Genomic DNA, 18,589 nt, shown 5'->3' with positions numbered 1-18,589 from the left:
TAAATGCACAGAAACCGTCCCCGCTACAGACCACTAATACCAGCTACGGCTCCTTGATGTTGTCCTTGCTAATCTAAAGCTAATTTCACTTTACACTTTACACTTTTGCACTTCTCACTTGTGAACTTTACACTTTTTATATCTAAAAATCTTATCACAAGTTCGCAGCCATCAGCTCTCGATATTATTCGCGACGAAGGATTGTTCGTTACGAATAATACCGATTACCAGGTCTCACCACGTGGAGGTTGCTGCGACTGGAGACCCGGAGATAGAAGGAATCAAAGTTCCTTCGATCTCCCTCTACATAGAGTATACATACGTAGATGCATACTCTACATAGAATTGACGAGCTTAATACTAAGTACGAAACCGTGGAAATCAAAGAAAACAAAGTCTCTTTGATTTCCAAAGTCCAAGTCTGACTCTGCCAAATAATTATTTGAACTAAGAGGAGTGAAGCTAAATCGCGACACGACGCGACCATGAAACTGGACTTACTGAGTCAGTCCCGTTTCCTCTGGTGGGTCTGATTCGAGAGAAAGACGATCAACGTGTCCGCCAGTACTCTACTCCCTGCATACCTGCTGCCGAGGGCCCAGGTCCCAACCTGACAGTGTACGACGTAGGTAGCACCGCGTCAGGTTGCCCTGCCCTGGCGACACCAGGTATGTCTGACGGTCGTAGAGTCCCGAAACGGAGCTCTACTCTCTGCACAACGTCAGGAGTCCAGGGCACGACTTGCATCCGTCTGACGGCTCTTTTGAGCTGCGCTGCGTCGGGAGCCTGGACTTCGCCTGACGCGTACAGAGACTAGAAAATTCCTCGGAGGCGTCGATTGACTCTCTCTCAAATCAGACCCACTAGAGGACGGCAACCGATCTCGGCCAGTCACATGGTTGGTCACTACACTTATCACATGAAGCAATAGTGACCGAAGTGGAGCACGATGTTACGAACCCAATATGGACTTACGAACAAACAAAACAAGTTGATTAATAATTATTTGGCAGAGGAAACACTCGTACACGCAACCTTAAGACTAACCAAACCAAACTAAGATACTAAGGGAAACTACAAATAGGAGGGACGCGAGACGCGGACGCGCGATCGCAAGATCCATATCGAACGAAGGATCAACGACGAATGAACTCTCGCTCCTCGCATACCTGCTTGGGCGCGGTCGTGCGTCGTACATTGTTTGTGCCTCTCGAAGTAGAGAAGGGGAAGGGCGAACAACAACTGCGTGACATGTCGTGACATGTCGATTCGAAGGCTCGTTGGATCCATCAACAAAAGAATTTACGAAACATTAATACCACACCACAATCATATTCCCATCATTGTTTAAATAATAAGTATTGTTAATAATGAATGTACCTATTGTCAGAAATTAATATTTAGTTGTTCCAATCGGTAGATATTAAAATATTGACAAATTTCTCACGATTAATGTCTCGAATAAACATTTATTCCTAACTGTAATTGTTGTTAATATTTAATTGAACACTGAATGATACTGTATGTATCATAAACGTTTAATTATTTCGGGTTAAGTTTTAATTGTTTCAATCACTAGATATTAAAATATAAAAAAATATCTCACGACAAGCTGTGTAACGGGACATATTTATTCTGTTACTACCCACCCCTATATAACGTGATATGAATTTCGGCTGTTCGAAAATAAAAAGATTTTCAATCTTAATATTTCAATACTATGAAAATTCTATCGAATAATACGAATAGTCTACTCTATCTAATTATATAAACTGCTTAGTCCATTCACCGGTTCGTGACAATTTTCTAATCTTCCCTATAATAGAGCCATAAATTAATTTCTGTGGTATCTATAAAGCGAAGTCTGCTATAAGTCTCTGCTCTGCTCTGATAAATCAGAATTCCAGGTGCTAAATATCCTAATATGACAGGAGGGGACCCCTACATTTTTCAAGCCTAAATTGAAACTACTTCCATTGCTGCTTTCGAGCACGTTATACATCACTTTTCCATTTGTCTTCCAGCTGATTGCCACGCGATTTAATTTCCAATTCATATTCACTTAGCACGTACAAAGTAACGTTTGACTTTATTACACGCTCCGCCACTTTCTGCCCACTCTCTGAAGAACATTCGATACCCCTTGCTCTTTTTTTTTAAGAGCGGATGGGAGCGAAACGTAGGTGTAGAAGGAGCGTCATGTTACAGCCAAAATGGACTAATTGGAATTAGTACACCGGGCAATATTTGAACAGCTTCCAAGTCCGTCGCAAATCCCGCGAAGCAACGGTAAGAAGAAATTGGATGGAGCGATGGGCGGAGGAGTCGGTGATGGACCGACGAAAAAGGATGATGCTGTTAGGCTAATTAAGGCGTCCTAAGATTTTAACGAGTCCACTTACCTTACCTCGATGGAACTCCAAAATAGTCGCGTGTGGCCGTGTAAACTTTACTGGAAGTGAATTGTCTTCCGCCTCGGCTCTTTTTCTGCCCCCCTTTCGCTCCTATTCTGCTGCCTCTCGCAAAGTTTCATCGAAGACCGACTCTCTGAAAGTTTTGAATCCATTTCTGATGATTATTAGCAAATTTTAAGATGATTAGCAAATCTTGTGAAAAATATAACGTCCCCTTGTCTCTGTGTATTTGCGATTAAGAGGGAGAAAGAACAAAATCATTAATGAATACAAATGATTGGGATATAACCATTGTTAACGGTAGAGTGATTTTGAAAAGAAGTTTAAAATGGATGGGTTGACCCACTTGTTAACTTTAATGTATAGTGTATTATAGTGAATAAGCAAGATAATGTAATTAAACCATTCAAATTTTAGTTAGTAAAATATCTGTACAAGTGTATTGTATAATATACATGGACGTTATTATTATTATGTGTATCTTTTTTTCAAGTATTTACATAGCAGCTGAGTATGTTATATATACTTTATTACTGCTGCGTTTTAGTCCTAATTCAAAGAATGTTACTGTTTTAAAAATCTTGTATGTAAAAGTTGAAAAATAGACAAAAGCAATAAATTGACAGCCTTTGAAATTTGAAATCTTTGCATACTGACAATTGTCTTATACTAAAACCATTGGAACAACAAAGCTAACGGTAAGCTTGTAATACCGTCAAAGTTTATGCTGAGTGGGGTAGGATGTAGGCTTAGGAAAGAGGGTTTAAAGTGCATCATCCTATAAAAATAAGTTTTGTTTAGAAACTCCTAAGCATGGAGACTTGTTTTATTGCTATTATTTATAAGGGGATGTATTAGTTTGATATATAAGTGTGTGCATGATGGATAAAAGCGTTTCAAAGTAATTAAAAGCAAAACGCTACTATATCTTTAAAATTAGAAGGGGCAGAAATTAATGAATTTATCATTTAATTAGTCCTTATCCTATTTTAAACATTATCATTAAAAACTATAGCAAATGCAATAATAACACGTGGATCGTCCTGTCACCTATACGGTATGTGAGTGATAGTATTTTTCACTAAAGAACTAACAAAATTAATTCTAAAAGTGAAGCATCACTGAAAATGAATTTAAATGAAATTCATGAATTCTGACGAAGTTACAAAAATGAATACCACGATGAATGTTGGATTATGTAGTCTCCAATAGTCTAAGTAACATTAAATCCTAGCAGAAATTTTCAAGAACATTTGTCTGTTAATATTAGACAAATTTTAAAGTTTTCTAAAAAGGACTTAAGAATTTTATTTGTAATACTATACAAATGGTAGGGATTATATTCAGTTCTTTGATTATAAATGAAAATGCACACATGATTGCAATTATGAATGCAGTTTATAAAATGTAGTTTAAGTGACCACCACGTCAATCTTAACAACAAGCTTATTTTGTTATTAACCCCTTGCACTCGACAGTTTCATTACAGAGAGCTAACAATTTAGATGACTAAACGTTTTACCATGATTGGAAAATTGTGAAAATAAAATATGTTACTACTACTTCAAAGTGTACCAGTTAGGAAACTATTTATGAACTAATACGGCTACGAACAGTTCGAGTTTCAACGAAATCTAACATAAGATAAACGAAGACTATCGCTTCTAAGTCACCCCTCGAGTGCGGGTTAACCCTTTGCACTCGAGGCATTTTCTTTTGGCATCCAGCAATAACTTCAGATGTTTTCTTAGCATTTTATTGACACGAATAGTAAACTTTTGTTAGATTAACTTCGAAAATTATATCTCTAATTTGAGATTTAAGAATCAGGTCACCTTTGTCTCACCGAGATTAAACAAACATTATTTTTGGTTGGATTGCTGCGTGAAACCTAGTGGTGACCGAGTGTCACCTCTCGAGTTCAAAAGGTTAAAATACAAAATCCTGCAACTCCTTTTGAAAAACTATTGACAAGGATCGAATTAGCTTAGTTGGTAGTTTTATCATAAGGGTCCTCCCTAATCGCGTATAATGAAAGATTGGATGCATCGAAAGAAGTCAGCGCGTTAGCTAGCCCAATCATCAATCAGCTCGGGGAAGTTAAATGGTCGGGACAACGGGTTTTAATATCTCCCCGGAGAAATAAAAGTTGGCGCGATAAATCAAAAGTGAAAAGTCTCTGTCTAACCATATATACGTAGGTATATACCTCTCTGTCCATCTTTCTTCTTTTCCCGTCACCTTTGCTTCCTCCCCTCCTTTTTCTTCTGTTTCCTTCCGTCTGCCACTCAGCCACCTACAAAATGGAAAGTCTCCGCTCGTCGCCTCTCTCTTCTTCCTTTGATATTTTCACGCCTTGCTTTATCGCCCCGCGTTTCTTTCTCCTCGTCGTTCTCGCGGACCCTGGGCGCCTCTTCCTTCCCGTCGATGACTTGCAAAAGTGATAAATGAATTTTCTCCCTTCGCCTATTTATATCTGGGCCAGACATGAAATTGGATCATCTCGTCGTAATAATCGCGCTGGCCATCTCCATGTGAGTATCGATCGGGACTTGTCTTGTTTTTCACCGACTAATTTTGGCACTTCGATGATGGAAATGCCAATAACGATTAAGTTAATAGCTTCACTATTAAGCTGGCGTACAGCAGTGGCCATAGAAACTTCACCGCTTGTTAAAAATGCAATCGAATATTTGGAGTCGACTTTGGGCGAAGTAGGGCACTTTTTCGAGTATTATATTATATTTATTCTTATATCCAATAATCTCATCACGTGGAGGTTACTACGAGAAGAGACCCGCGAGAGAGATAGAAGGAATCGGAATTCTTTCGATCTCCCTTTACGTGAATCATATAATCGAGTTTAATACTAACAAAGTACGAAACCATTGACATCGAAGGAAACAAAGTTTGATGGATTGGTAGGCATCGGTGGATCCTACTACTTATCAGTACAATAGAATTTTGATGACATTCGTTCAAGTTACTGTAATTTATATTTTAAAATATAATTGAATTTCCGGGAAAGGAACTTTTAAGGTTTTAATTTTAATTTTAATTTTTATTTTGGAAACTAATCGTCGAATGAGTAAATTGTAATTATTAACAAGTTTCATCTTGCCATATTCTATAAGGTGATATTTTTTTAAAATTGATTGGACGAATTTAAAAATTTCTGTGAGCTTAATTTTCGAGAACGGATATATCCGCCCTTCGCAGTCAAACGGTTAATGGCTGTCCATATGGAACGCATCGAAAATATTCTAAATAGTTTCGTTCCGAAAAATTATATTTTGTTTAATATTTAATTTCCGAGGCAATCTGGTTCACGCATTCATGTGTAGCAGGTAATTCCTCGCGTTAGGAATATGCTTTACTAAACTATTTACAACGCCGTGAATATACATCGTTTATGTTTCTGGTTATGTTGTGTCTTTCAGTTCCCAAAACACGCCTTAGAGAGGGAGGGTGATTTAATTTTAAAGCATAGGATAATCCGTGGTTCGAAGTTAACACGCAGGCGTTTAAAAATGGAATATTCTGTTACCCGAAGATTTACCATTAATATAAATTAAATCCTCAATGCTTAATAATACAGTTATTTTTAAATTATTCTTAAATGCATATTTTATATGTAAATATGCATGTATGCAGGGTATAGGAAAACATGCAAGTAATGTGCACCTGTATGCAAAGTACACGAAAATATGTGAAATGTGCGATGTCATTGTTATCATCGTTATAATCGATATATTATTTTATATCAAATATTGTAATATTTTAAATTACTTATGATTTCTACCTATTGTTCTATCATATTACATTACGGAAATGACTGAAAGATGACATGGTACAGGTATTTATGTCGATAAGATTTCAATGACTACTACTCCGTATATATCTTTCTATTTAAAAATTTCAAACAAATGGTAGATGTTCAAATAAGCAAGAAATTAAAGTTCTACAATTTTTGTTTAAACGAATAATATTGTATAAAGCAGAGCTCATGGAAAAGCTACACTGCATACAGTACCTGAACAAGCATAAAAACAAAAATCAAAGACAAGTTTTTCTCCTTTTTGATGTTGTTAATGAAATGTACTTGTCGCTCTACAACTTGACGAGATAATAAGTTTTCATTATTTTTATTATCGAATTAAATGCAGGTGCTGATCGCGCTTGGATACAAGTTGCGTGACTCTTGACGTAAATTACGCCTGCCATTTCTGGATGTAGGTTGCACGTATACGGCAGAGATGGGCAAAATTCTTATCTAGACGAAAATTTCGAGCAACGAACAAGAAAAGAAAAAGCTTTCGATACACCACGTGTTAAATACAAATGGCAATCTAAGCTACAAAATGAAATTAATTTCAGGTTATGAATAAAAACTTATCCGAATAATTTATATCTAATAATTATTTTTCATTTCAATTTTGGCCAATTTTGTGAGTGATATACTCCAGTTTCTTATTACTTTTCTTATTATTATAATAATAATTTAGAACTATTAAATTAAGAAAAATGACTGAAACACTACGTTACGAATTTTGTCTTTTCCAAAGCATTGAAAATACTGAAATACTCACAAACTTGATGGAACTTTAAATTCCCACATTTTCATTTTCCGGAAATGCATACACTTTCATACTCAATTTATCACAGATTTATTTGTCCTGAATAAACCCAAAAGTTCAATCCTAAACATTACACGGAACACATACATTAATATTCTCTTCATCTCGGAAACAATAAACAATCTATCATCTCCTAGAGATGATAATCACCCGAGATTGCTGAAAATCCTCACCCTCGTCACATCGAGAGATTCGATCCCTTTCTTCCTGATCTTGTACCTCCAAAATTGGAGCTTAACAAATTCGCTTAAACGATCAGAAAGGCAAGACGCGGTGGGGGCGCAACTTTCAGAAACTTTCAACGCCAACTCTTCCTAAAGATCGTATCGTGGTTCGAATCGTTGCAAAATTGTGTAATTACGATCCTAGCGGCGATAAGCAACTCTGCGCGGCGTGCAATTTTCGAGATGACTGAAATTTCTGCAGCTGCTCGCGCCGAAGTGAAGAAATGAAGGCACTCGCCTCGCTATATCGAGGATCTCGCGGTCTCAATTCGAAGGTAACATATTTTACGGTTAAAGAGCGGCTTGGATGTCGAGGGTTAGCCGCTTGATCGTAAAATTCATTTTCCTGTGTCGTCGGTTAGGCTTATCGTGCGGCAGCACGCGTCCAGAAGAATTATAACTTGTCATGAAAATTACTCGCCGAGTGAGCTCTCGTCTCGCCGCTGTAATTTTCGCCCGTCGCGACGGTTACAAACTGGGTCGCATTCGACTAACCTCGCGTCCTTAACAATTGATTTCCTCGCGATAAAATGACGCTGTTACCGTTGAAAGGGCGGGGAGGCGTCGTCGAGCGTCTCGACGACGATCAGAGTCCCGAAAGACACCGTAATGCGCGCTGAGATGCTATCGCGACAACTCGTGCATCGAACGCCCCCACATTACGGGTAATAGGTGTATGCATACTGCTGTAATAAGGTAAATACCGCCAGCAGTTGACCATTTAAAGGGACATTGTCGAGGAAATTTATGTATCTTTCCCATAATGGTCTTCGTGGAAAGATCAGACCAAATTTTTAGGAACACGTACCAGTCTTTCGTTGTTTCGCAAAGTTTAATATGATGGGTGACAGAGCTTTTAACTAAGAAACTAAAATGATTAACCCATTCACTGGCAACTACGAGATGTCTCGTAGTTCAAATTGATTGAAATTATTCAAGGGATAAGTTTATAGCCTTTTGAGTCACGAATTATTGCAAAAGAAGATCGTAAATTTTCTTTTTGAAACAATAAACATAATATCGCTTTTTATTATCAAAATAATAACCTAGATTACACAATTGTATTACATATTGGTACCCAAGGTGAAACGCTTTAGATTTGTCTGGCAGTGAATGGGCTAATCTACTGTAGTGCCAACGTACAGCCGCCACGACCTTGCCGTTCACTTTCTAACTTTTTCATTTCTACTCAACATTCGTAAAAGCTTCATTCAGCCTAACATTCCTAATATTACTTTTTATTATCAAAATAATAGCCTAGACAGACCTAGTATAGAACCAAATGTAAATATTCTTTTAATATAAAAAATAAAATTATAAATATGACGTGAGTCAATTTTCTTTTATTTCGACGTGTAAAACGTCTAACTTTTAATCTGCGAGGAAACGTGATCAAGGTTTATGATATAATCGCAGTGTGCAGGTTTCTTATTTTTTGCTGTTGTTATGAATTCAGAAACATGCTATTATTATCGTATAAGCAATAACATTTTTATCATAGAAACAAGATCTAGTTCCTCTTACCTGGAAAGTATAATCTTATGTGTAAAGTTTAATAATTATGATTTAATGACTATTTCACAATTTTGCGACGAATATTGTTCTTATGAATTCACCACTATTTGTGAGATAAATGAAATTTTATATTAGAAAATGTATTTTTTCATTCTACTTCTTCTAATAATTACTAAATTTTAAGAATGATTTCTACAATAATAATTATAGATTTGTAAATTATTGAGGAGAGTTCCTGTTTGAATTGCTAAAGTCAAATTAAAACGATTGCTCAAAGATTCACAAGAATTAAGTTTATATTTAATATATAAGGTAACTGTTCAATGATCCATTATAATTACAGAAACCACAGTTTCTGGGCACGTTAGTTTTATCTTAACATTAGAGAATTTGTTGTACGAAACTACATATATTTCCAGCTTTCAGCTTGTTAAATACGCGAAACGTTGAATGATGAAAAGTCAACATTCTGAGGGATCAATAATCGAAAAAGCTTACCATGAAATTTAATTGGAAGCCGCTGACAGGATATAAATAAATAATCGTTCGTACTGATCGTAGTTGTCTATCATCCGCTTTTCTGTGTTTTCTCTCTGTTTCTGCCCATCTCCGAAAATTAAACGGGAATTTTACTCTAGTTTCCTTTTTGCTATCTATTTTTTACCTTTCTGAAAGGATAAAGACAACCTACACAGAGATCGGTGTTTTAAAATTCAAAGTGAATAATTTAAACATGAATCGCTAGTAATCCTATAAAGTGGTTTATGATAAATAACTGATACAAAAAAAAAACTTAAACATTTCTGTCTACTAATAAATTTATCATAAAAATTTAATAACTGTAGAAACATATTTGTTTGATATTCCTTGAAATACATCATTTATAACATTTAACATTTAATGGATAATCCCATTTCAATACTTTTATTCAAGAAAAATATATTCTACACAAAGAAGTAAGTTAAATTTTTCTAAATTATTCGAAACAGGAGTCTAAAAAGAATAAAATTAAGTTAAAGCTAGTTTTATAATCCAGTGATTTTTTGAAAATTTAGTCTGTAGATGTTTTAATGTTCCTTTTAGCTAATCAGTGGAAATTTAGATACTAATCAGAATCGCAAATACGATTGAAACTGGCGTACGTCCATGTGCAATCAACAGAAGCTTCGGTTTACTCAACAAATTATTAAACAAATTTACATGTGACTAACGATCACAACAACATAAAGCAGACGCATTAGCATTTACCAATAATTTCGAATAAATTGAAACGTATACGATTAAATATCACTAAAAAGGAAAATAATCCAAGTTTCTCAACGCATTTAGCGCACGCACGAAACGTATACCGATGAAACAAATCAACGTATTTATTAATCAAAGCAAATGAATAAGAGAATTCGATACCTCCATAATTAAATAGAACGTTGAAAATTGTTTATCCTTGTAATTACTTATTGGCAATTAAATTAACAAGAATCGCACGCGTTGTACTTTAGTCATTAAGAGATATTTTCACGTTAACATAGTGTCAATATTTTCCTACTGTACTCTGAATCTAATTTTGAACAGATGGTTCATACGTCCCAATTGTTTCACTCTTCTGAAGTTTCGTACACAAACATTGTTCGTGAAATTACGTGAATTACTGTTACGATGAGAACCCTCAAATCTACATATGGTTTGTTTATACTAACTACCTTTTTTGGTTTTCATTACTACGTATGTATGGGAATTGTCAATAATGAACAATTCTATCTTTCCAAAAATACACTGAATGTCCCATTTAATTTTAAATAACCAATTTAATTAAAAAAAAAAACAACATATTTCCATGTAAATATCTATCGAATATAGAATTTTTGTTTGAAAATTAATAATCACGCATTTTTTATCTAATTCTAGTTTTCTTTTCTTTTTTACTTATGCTTCTTCCTTTTCTTTGACAAATAATTTTCATTATTTTATTTCTATTGCATCACATTAGGGAACTATATTTTAGATATTACATTTTTAGGAAAATGCAAAATTCATTGTATGGTTTAAATTTCTAATTTATTATTCCAGAAAGTTCAAAGGAATAAATTAATATTTTATCCTGTTCTTATATCGAACAATTTGTTTTATTATAAAATTGGTAAGAAAGTTTTCATAGAAACTCATATTTAATTTATTTAACTATAAATAGAATTTATTTACCAATACTGAAAATATAAATTTTTACAAAAACAAGATATTATTATATTATAAAATGTTATTATATTATTATATATTATTATAAAACAGCATAATCTACGTCAGAGTGAATAAATATAAAAATAAATTTCCACAAGGATTTTCTTTCCAACTCTATATTTACAAAAACAATTGCACGATTCACGAATCCTAACGAAAAACAGCAGAAAAGATGGACACAATGCGATTAAATTGAAACGAAAAAGTAATAGAAGTAGACGAAGAGAGGGAAAGTCGCTATTTTACTGTGATTTCTGCGAAAGAGACGACGGTGGGGGTAATTTAAGCCTTATCTCGCAATAAAGGCAGCGAGCACATGTTTGCATTATGTCCACGCGCGTAAACACGTCTGCCAAGAAGCACACTTTGTCATCCCATCCTATTTGCCTTCGGTACCGTGAAAGTATCTCGTGGAATGCTGGCGAACACTTTCCACATACGAGTAATCGCTCAGCCGTCCGTGACAAATAACGATGACTTTTTCGCGATGGACGCGTCACACACTGACACGAGTTAGTTTGTACGTGTCTGCCGCGGAATTTCACACAAGTAATTTTGACGATTTCCTTCCCCGATGCTCGATCACCACCGCTGAAATTGCCTGCGCTCCGAAACAGGGTTCGTTTTGAAATCGCAGTCCACCGTTTCTGTCATCAAAAGGCAGAAAATAAGAATTAGAGAGGTGTTTGATTGAAACTTCAGCGAGAATGTAAGGGAGGTGGCGGAAAATTGACTTTCCAAAAAGTTTCGCAAAAGGGAATTTAGAATTAAGGATTTTAATAAAAGACAAATGAATTTGTGTAATCGTAATGAACGCTTAAATTATCTTTCAAGTTTAATTGTAATTTTGTATACTTTCATTCAAAATAGAGGAATTGTATATATTCCATTTCGTTTGTATCTTATTAAAAGATTACATTCAAACGCTTTTTTGGAGGAACTGTTTATTTACTTAAATTTGAGGAAGTAGTGGCTAGGTAGAAGCATTTTATAATGGAAACACAATTACACAATCTTAAAACATATTCATGTCTCCAATATATATATGAATTGTTAATTAATTTGTTCCATAAAAACGAAAAATTGGTGTATCAGTGAGATTGCCAAAACCAGCTTTTCTTAGACACAGCAAAGGTCGAATTTATAATCTATTACATTCAATGCTTCCGACCATAAAACAAATCAATTAACTAATCCATATGATCGTATTAATAACAAGGTTGCATTGCAGAAATTTATGACAAGAGATTCAAAAGTGTAACAATGTTTCAATATAAAATTCTTATAGCCATTACTCCTTTAATTTTGATTTATCATTTAGGAAAAGAAATGGTTCTAAATGATACGATACTATATAATGATCTATCAACGTTCTGTATATTAATGTTTATTCATCAATCCGGTCAATTTAGTAGATATATAATACAAAAGGTCCGGCGAAGGATCGATAAAAATGGATTGGGAAAATGAAATTGCGAATTTGACAGCATATTACTCGCAAGTAATGAGAACTTTCGCGGAGCTTTTATCGATATCCTGTCATAAAATCAATACGAGAATTTTAGCCGTACATATTGTACTGCATATCGTAGACACGTGTATGCAGTTCATTTGGAGCATTCATGTTTGCGTTACAGACGAACGAGTTTGATAGATCGTGCACACCATTGGCCGATGAAACTCGCTCTACAATTTCACCCAAGACTAATATGTACACACTTCTTCAAAGTATATACACTGACATTTATGTACTTAGTTTGGTTGCGTTTGAATCTAGTATTTTCTAGAATGTTAGAAACTACAGAGTCCCAAATACAAAAAAAATTCCTTTCTTTAAATAAAAGGGACTCGATTAAAGCTCGGTTTCTTTACAGTAGAAAGAATTCTCTTAATGGATATATAAAGCATATTGTGGTCGATCTGTGAAATTAATTACGACCAATTGTGGGTCATCCTAGTAAGTAATTATTCACGCTATATTATATCATCCCCTTATAATGTTGTTTGCCATCGTTTTACTATTTTAAAGCAAAAAGGTAAATATTCGTACTACGTTAATTATGTAACTTTTCAAGATAGCAACGTATTTAACTAAAAATATTAATTTCAGATACACTTAAACATAGAGTAATATCCATAAAATAAAAAGTTAAAAAATGCGATGAAATAATGTGAACTGTTTTTTTAAAATTCCCTTTATAATATAAATTCAAATAAATATTGAAAAAGTTCGATTCCTTTTCAGCAAAGTTATTATAAATATAAAAATTTATGTCTATACCAAATGCTTTGACATTTAAATTTAAGATTTTTCAAAAAGTGCAGTGAACCGCTCATGTGTCGACACGTACAACTTGATATTAAGAGTAACGATAAATACAATGGAAAAGAAAATGTGGATCTCACCACAGAGAAACGGTCACGTGGTCGGGCCATGATAGTGTGTCAAAGGAGGAGTATATGTGGCACGATTCAGATTAGAAGAAGTAACTTTGAACAACCAAACTCTCGCTTTCACTCGAAATATAAACGGCTTACTACCTGAAAAATAAAAGAAACACAATTGTCACGTGACTGAACCAAAATAGTGAGTTGATCGCGTGTAGTGCGATTCACAGTGGGAGAAGTAATCTTGAACAAAATCTTTCACTTTCACTCGAAATATAAACGGCTTACCACCTGAAAAATAAAAATAAAAAAACACAATTGTCACGTGACTGAACCACAATAGCGAGGTGATCGTGTGTAGTTTCGATTCACAGTGGGAGAAGAATAACCTTGAACTCCTAAAATCTGTCACTCTCCCTCGAGATACGAACTCCTTGTCATCGCAAGACAAAAACGAATCACGCTTGTCTGATTCAAAGAAACAAAGTATACTTAAAACTTGGCGTACTCCGTAGTCAGCTTCAGCTATAAGTAAATCCGTGTGACAGCGAAGAATACGCCGGACGAACGACGATATTAGGAATAATTATTCAACTGTATTCACTGAGGCCGACGGGACTGATGGGAAAGGGAGGGGGGCAGAGGGTAGGTAACCTTGTAAAATATGATCTAGAGTTCGGCCGGTCTGGCCGACGCCACGGGGGCTAATACGTTTGAGGGCGAAGTTAGTAACAGGTGGCGCGATCCATAACGGTCCCTGCAGCTTCCACGCCTCTCCTGGCACACCTATCTCCGCCAAACCCCCCTTTCGCGTGGAAATCAACCCCCTCTCGACGCCGGTTCTAACGGCACACGCGCCTACGCCAGAAGGGAAGAAACTTTAATTAAAAATAAAAACTTGTTTCTTTGGTTGCAGAGTCCCCGCCGCCGACCACCAGCCCCAGTCCGTCCACCACGGAGTTGCCGAAGAAAGGTGAGCTCGTAAACCTTCCTTAATCGGGGGGAAAATAATATTTCATCACGCGGAAGCGTTGGCGTGGTGGCGTGCCTCTATTTTTTCTCGATAACGTTTCGAGAGAGCTTCTTTCCACGGCGTTTGCTCCTCTTCGTGTTTCGCTTCCGCTCCTCGTTACGCCGCTGAATTCCGAGACCGTTCTCTTCGTCTTTCCCCTTTGTAATCCAGTTCAACAGTTTCGCAGAGTGAATTTGTGTACCGAATGAGAGCGAAGGTGTTGCTTTCTCTTCGCGAGTTTTCTTTTTTTTTATTTCGTAACGTATCAATCGCTGAATCCAATTGAAGTAGATTTGAATGAATTTGACGTTGAATTGAAAAGAAATTGAATTTTTTTCGTTGACTCGTAACTACGGAGGTGTAGACATTTGAATATCTGTGAATTGATCAAAGTACTTTGACAAGTTTTAAAAAATGTATTGAGATGTGTTATAGAATTATTCACGTTGTATAACAGTTTACTAAACGATAGAGAATATCCTTGTAATACTGGATGGAACTTTTTCTTTATAGCTCATGAATTTAACCCCTTAACCCTTTGACCTACGATTTACTGTAGGATCGTATGTGCCGTAATCAAGTATAAAATTCCTTGGGTCCTTTCACACGTCGTGCCTGACTCGTGTTTTTCATCTTCGACTCAAATTCTGTACCGCGAGCCTCACGCGTTGTTATAGGTTAAAGAGTTAAGTTACAATTTAAGTTCCAACAACCTGGGACCAAACTGTGATGGTTATATTTGGCCCTAACAACACCACGGCCCAGGCTCGTGACAATCAGTTTTAGCCCAAATATCCGACCACGAATCTCACACGTGGTTGTAGCTTAAGGGATTAACCATGAGAATCATAAATATACATTTCAATATTAATATTTGTTGCATCTATAACTTTTAATTTAAAACAATTAAAATTTGTATAAAGTACCTACTTGAAATTAAATAAAGCTATAATTCACACAAAGAAGGCATAATAGCTGTAAATAATTAAAAAATTTATGGGGTCAGTTGTGACTCCAAAAGTTATCCGTGATTTAATTCAGACTGAATTATTTTTGCTATTTTTCAAATTATTTTACCACAAATAATTTAGATATGATTCTAATTAGCCTAATACTCCTAATATAAAAACAGAACAACGATTTATTTAGAATATTTATTCAATATGGACTTTTAACATACTTCCAAATGCTATTGGTTAACAAATGCACTATAGAATTCTCTTTCAGTGTATAATCTGTGTATCCCTATGCTCTATAATATTTAGAATTATTTACTACAGTATTGAAATAATTTAGTGTACGGTGTTAAGCGAAAGAGAATTCACTTCAGCGTGGGCTTTATCGCACGAACTGCTCAGCACACATGTCTGAAAATTATGGATGCTAACGCAGAGACCGCCATGTATGAAACTCACACGGAATACGTTGTTGCAAGGAGTGCTTACTTTGCATACAGAAATTCGACTGAGATTTCGGAAGATACTGAACATTATAATTTGTTGAAGTTAAATTATTTCAAAAAGCATGAAAGATATATAAACATAGTAGTTATTTCTGGCACCATACGGCTGTAGTAAAGGGTTAATGAAAAATGTTTACAATATGTCTTCAATTTAAATAATTCACAAATTTCATAATTGGTTATTTTTAAATTACAGATTGCATGTCGCCAATATTTACAATTTTCAAATGTATAAAATCGTTAACAGAATGCTTCCAAGCGTAAAACAAATATCGCAATTATCGACACACTTTTTGGCAAACATTGAATGATATTGGAAAATTCTGATTACTATTTTTGTAGCATATTTACCAAACACTGAATTTGTATAATTTTAAAATTGTCACAATATTGTTGCAACATACCTTAAAACATTTCGTGTATCATGTATTAATTATAGAATTAAATATTTTCTACTAAAAACTGTTAATTATCGCATGAATTAAATTAGGCGAAACTGTTGATGACCAGGATAGTATTCAAATTAGACATACTCACCTTACATAAATTTTATGGACAAATGTACTATCAAATTTGTGGAACTCTCCTTGTAATTTCTAAGTTTTCAATTTAGTGTTCATAAAATTGTCAATAAACCATAAATAAAAAATTAGTTGCAAATATGAAAGGTCTCGGGATAATAAATATGTTGAAAGTAGAGTTGAATTTTATTGATGTATTTTCCGCGACTCCGCACTGGAAAGAAGCTTAACTTTTCGCAGACTTCTTAGGGAAAGTAATTTAGTTCCCGACCTTCAGTCGAATGGCCACGTTTCATTATTTATACGACGTACATTGTATACTCTCGGCGATTATGTACGCATATTAAACAGGAAAGAAGTTGATAACTGAAATTTCGAAGAACTTCTGCCTCGTTCCTTTTCCACGTGGACTGCAATGAAGTGATATTTTCTGTGCAGACTGGGACCTGATGGCTGAAATGAATAACTCCGTTTACGGGAATCCAAGCTCACTGACCATTCACAATGAAAAAAGCATGAAAGCAGGTAAGTCTATACATTAGCTTATTACTTTATTTGTTCATGCAGATTCATACATGGAAAATAATTTAAGCACTTGTGCAGAAGAAGGTACTTCATCATGTTAAGTAATTCAGAAAACGAATATAAATTGAATATAAATGAACAAAATATTCTATTAATTCAACTTTGTTTATACCTCGAAAGAAAATTGTTAATATTCCTCACTCGTATTTCACAAGAACTTCAAAATGATTTCAACAGTTACACGTAATTCTTTGACAGTTTACATTCATTTTCTTTATTCGTGTTTCAAAATAATTGATGAATGCATTTTATTCTTCTAAGTATACATTATTAAATCAAGAGATTTAAAAATATAGTTTGTGGGGTTACATCTAAGCAGCACAAATGTGATTTATTTATAAACTTAGCTTGTAAATGTACTCGCAGACTTCGTCTTAACTTTTTTATTTTGCTTCCTTACTGTACCGTGATCACGAAAATTGTGATCGTCGAATTTACGTTAACAACGTGACGGACAGAACGTCAGATTAGAGAGTGAGACACATGGAAATTTCGTAGGACTTGAGAAAAGTAAATGTAAATGACAAAAAGTTCTTCTGGCTTCGAGTCTACCTGTGAAACGCATTCTCTTCAATCTTGATCTTTTTTCGACGAACGCATCGATCACCCAGACATCTCCCGCGGGAAAACTCAGGAAAAGAGGAAACGGGTGCAGTGAGGCAGAAATGCAACAAAAATGTAATAATGCGATAAAGTTAGCAGTCAAATAAAGAAAAATCCCTTGTGTTGTATATTCGATGGCTCGATGAATCAAATTGCTTTTGCAAATGATTTTTTTACAGTCATAAACTGAAATTCCCAATATCACTACTAATACAAAGTTACGCTTTTGATACTTTTAATAAATAAAATATAAGTTCTTTATTTATTTCTTTTATCATTCTTAAAAGTTTTAGTTAATTTTATTTAACTTCATAAAGTTGTGTTTATTTGAAATCAATTTTATATAATCTTACAAAATTCTATACAATTCTATTAGATTGTATTTAAATGAAATTAATTTGATCTAATTATATACAATTTTATTGAATTTTATTTAATTAAAATCTAATTTATGCAGTCATAACATAATCTAACAAGTAAACATATTTTCAAAATATTCGGTCAAATTTTGTCATTTGTACTACTTTTATTAAACAATACAATATAGCAATATTACGTGACGTTCTAATTTTTTAATATATCAACTATCTTTGGAACATGAGTAATTTTCCATAAAATACAATGTTTTACTTAAAATTTAATATTTCGTTTAAGAATTTCGGATGCTTCGTGATTTGTTGCCCCCTTTTTGCATTCAATATGAATTATTTTGAAAATCGCTGTTGATGAATATTTACATTTCATTAAACATTTTAATGTACCTTTTTAGACATTAAAATTTCCGATATTGCACGCACATGTTGCTCTCTGCATCAAAACAATTCGTTTGGTATTCCTGATATTAACATAAAATTAATATTTATAATGAAAGGTTATATTCAATATCAATTAGTATTGTATTTCTCATTCCATTATTCATCATTGTTCAATGAAAAATGGAATATGTGAACTTGCAGCATTGTGTAATAGTCTGTATTTAAGTAAATACTAATT

The 18,589-nt window shown here is 34.5% G+C and overlaps 1 protein-coding gene across 2 annotated transcripts in view; it reads left to right on the top strand.

Moving 5' to 3' along the window:
- Window positions 1-18,589, top strand: part of LOC128888032 (lachesin-like) — a 453,249-nt gene that overhangs the window by 401,956 nt on the left and 32,704 nt on the right. For both annotated transcript variants that reach the window (XM_054144628.1, XM_054144627.1), the window contains exons 8-9: window positions 14,330-14,386; window positions 16,847-16,933. In XM_054144628.1, the coding sequence (XP_054000603.1) occupies window positions 14,330-14,386; window positions 16,847-16,933 (144 nt within the window). The remainder of the gene's footprint in view (window positions 1-14,329; window positions 14,387-16,846; window positions 16,934-18,589) is intronic.

The sequence above is a fragment of the Hylaeus anthracinus genome, unplaced genomic scaffold (genome assembly GCF_026225885.1).
Source record: "Hylaeus anthracinus isolate JK02 unplaced genomic scaffold, UHH_iyHylAnth1.0_haploid 11989, whole genome shotgun sequence".
Classification (NCBI taxonomy): domain Eukaryota; kingdom Metazoa; phylum Arthropoda; class Insecta; order Hymenoptera; family Colletidae; genus Hylaeus; species Hylaeus anthracinus.
This window is presented reverse-complemented; position numbering and strand designations above follow the sequence as displayed.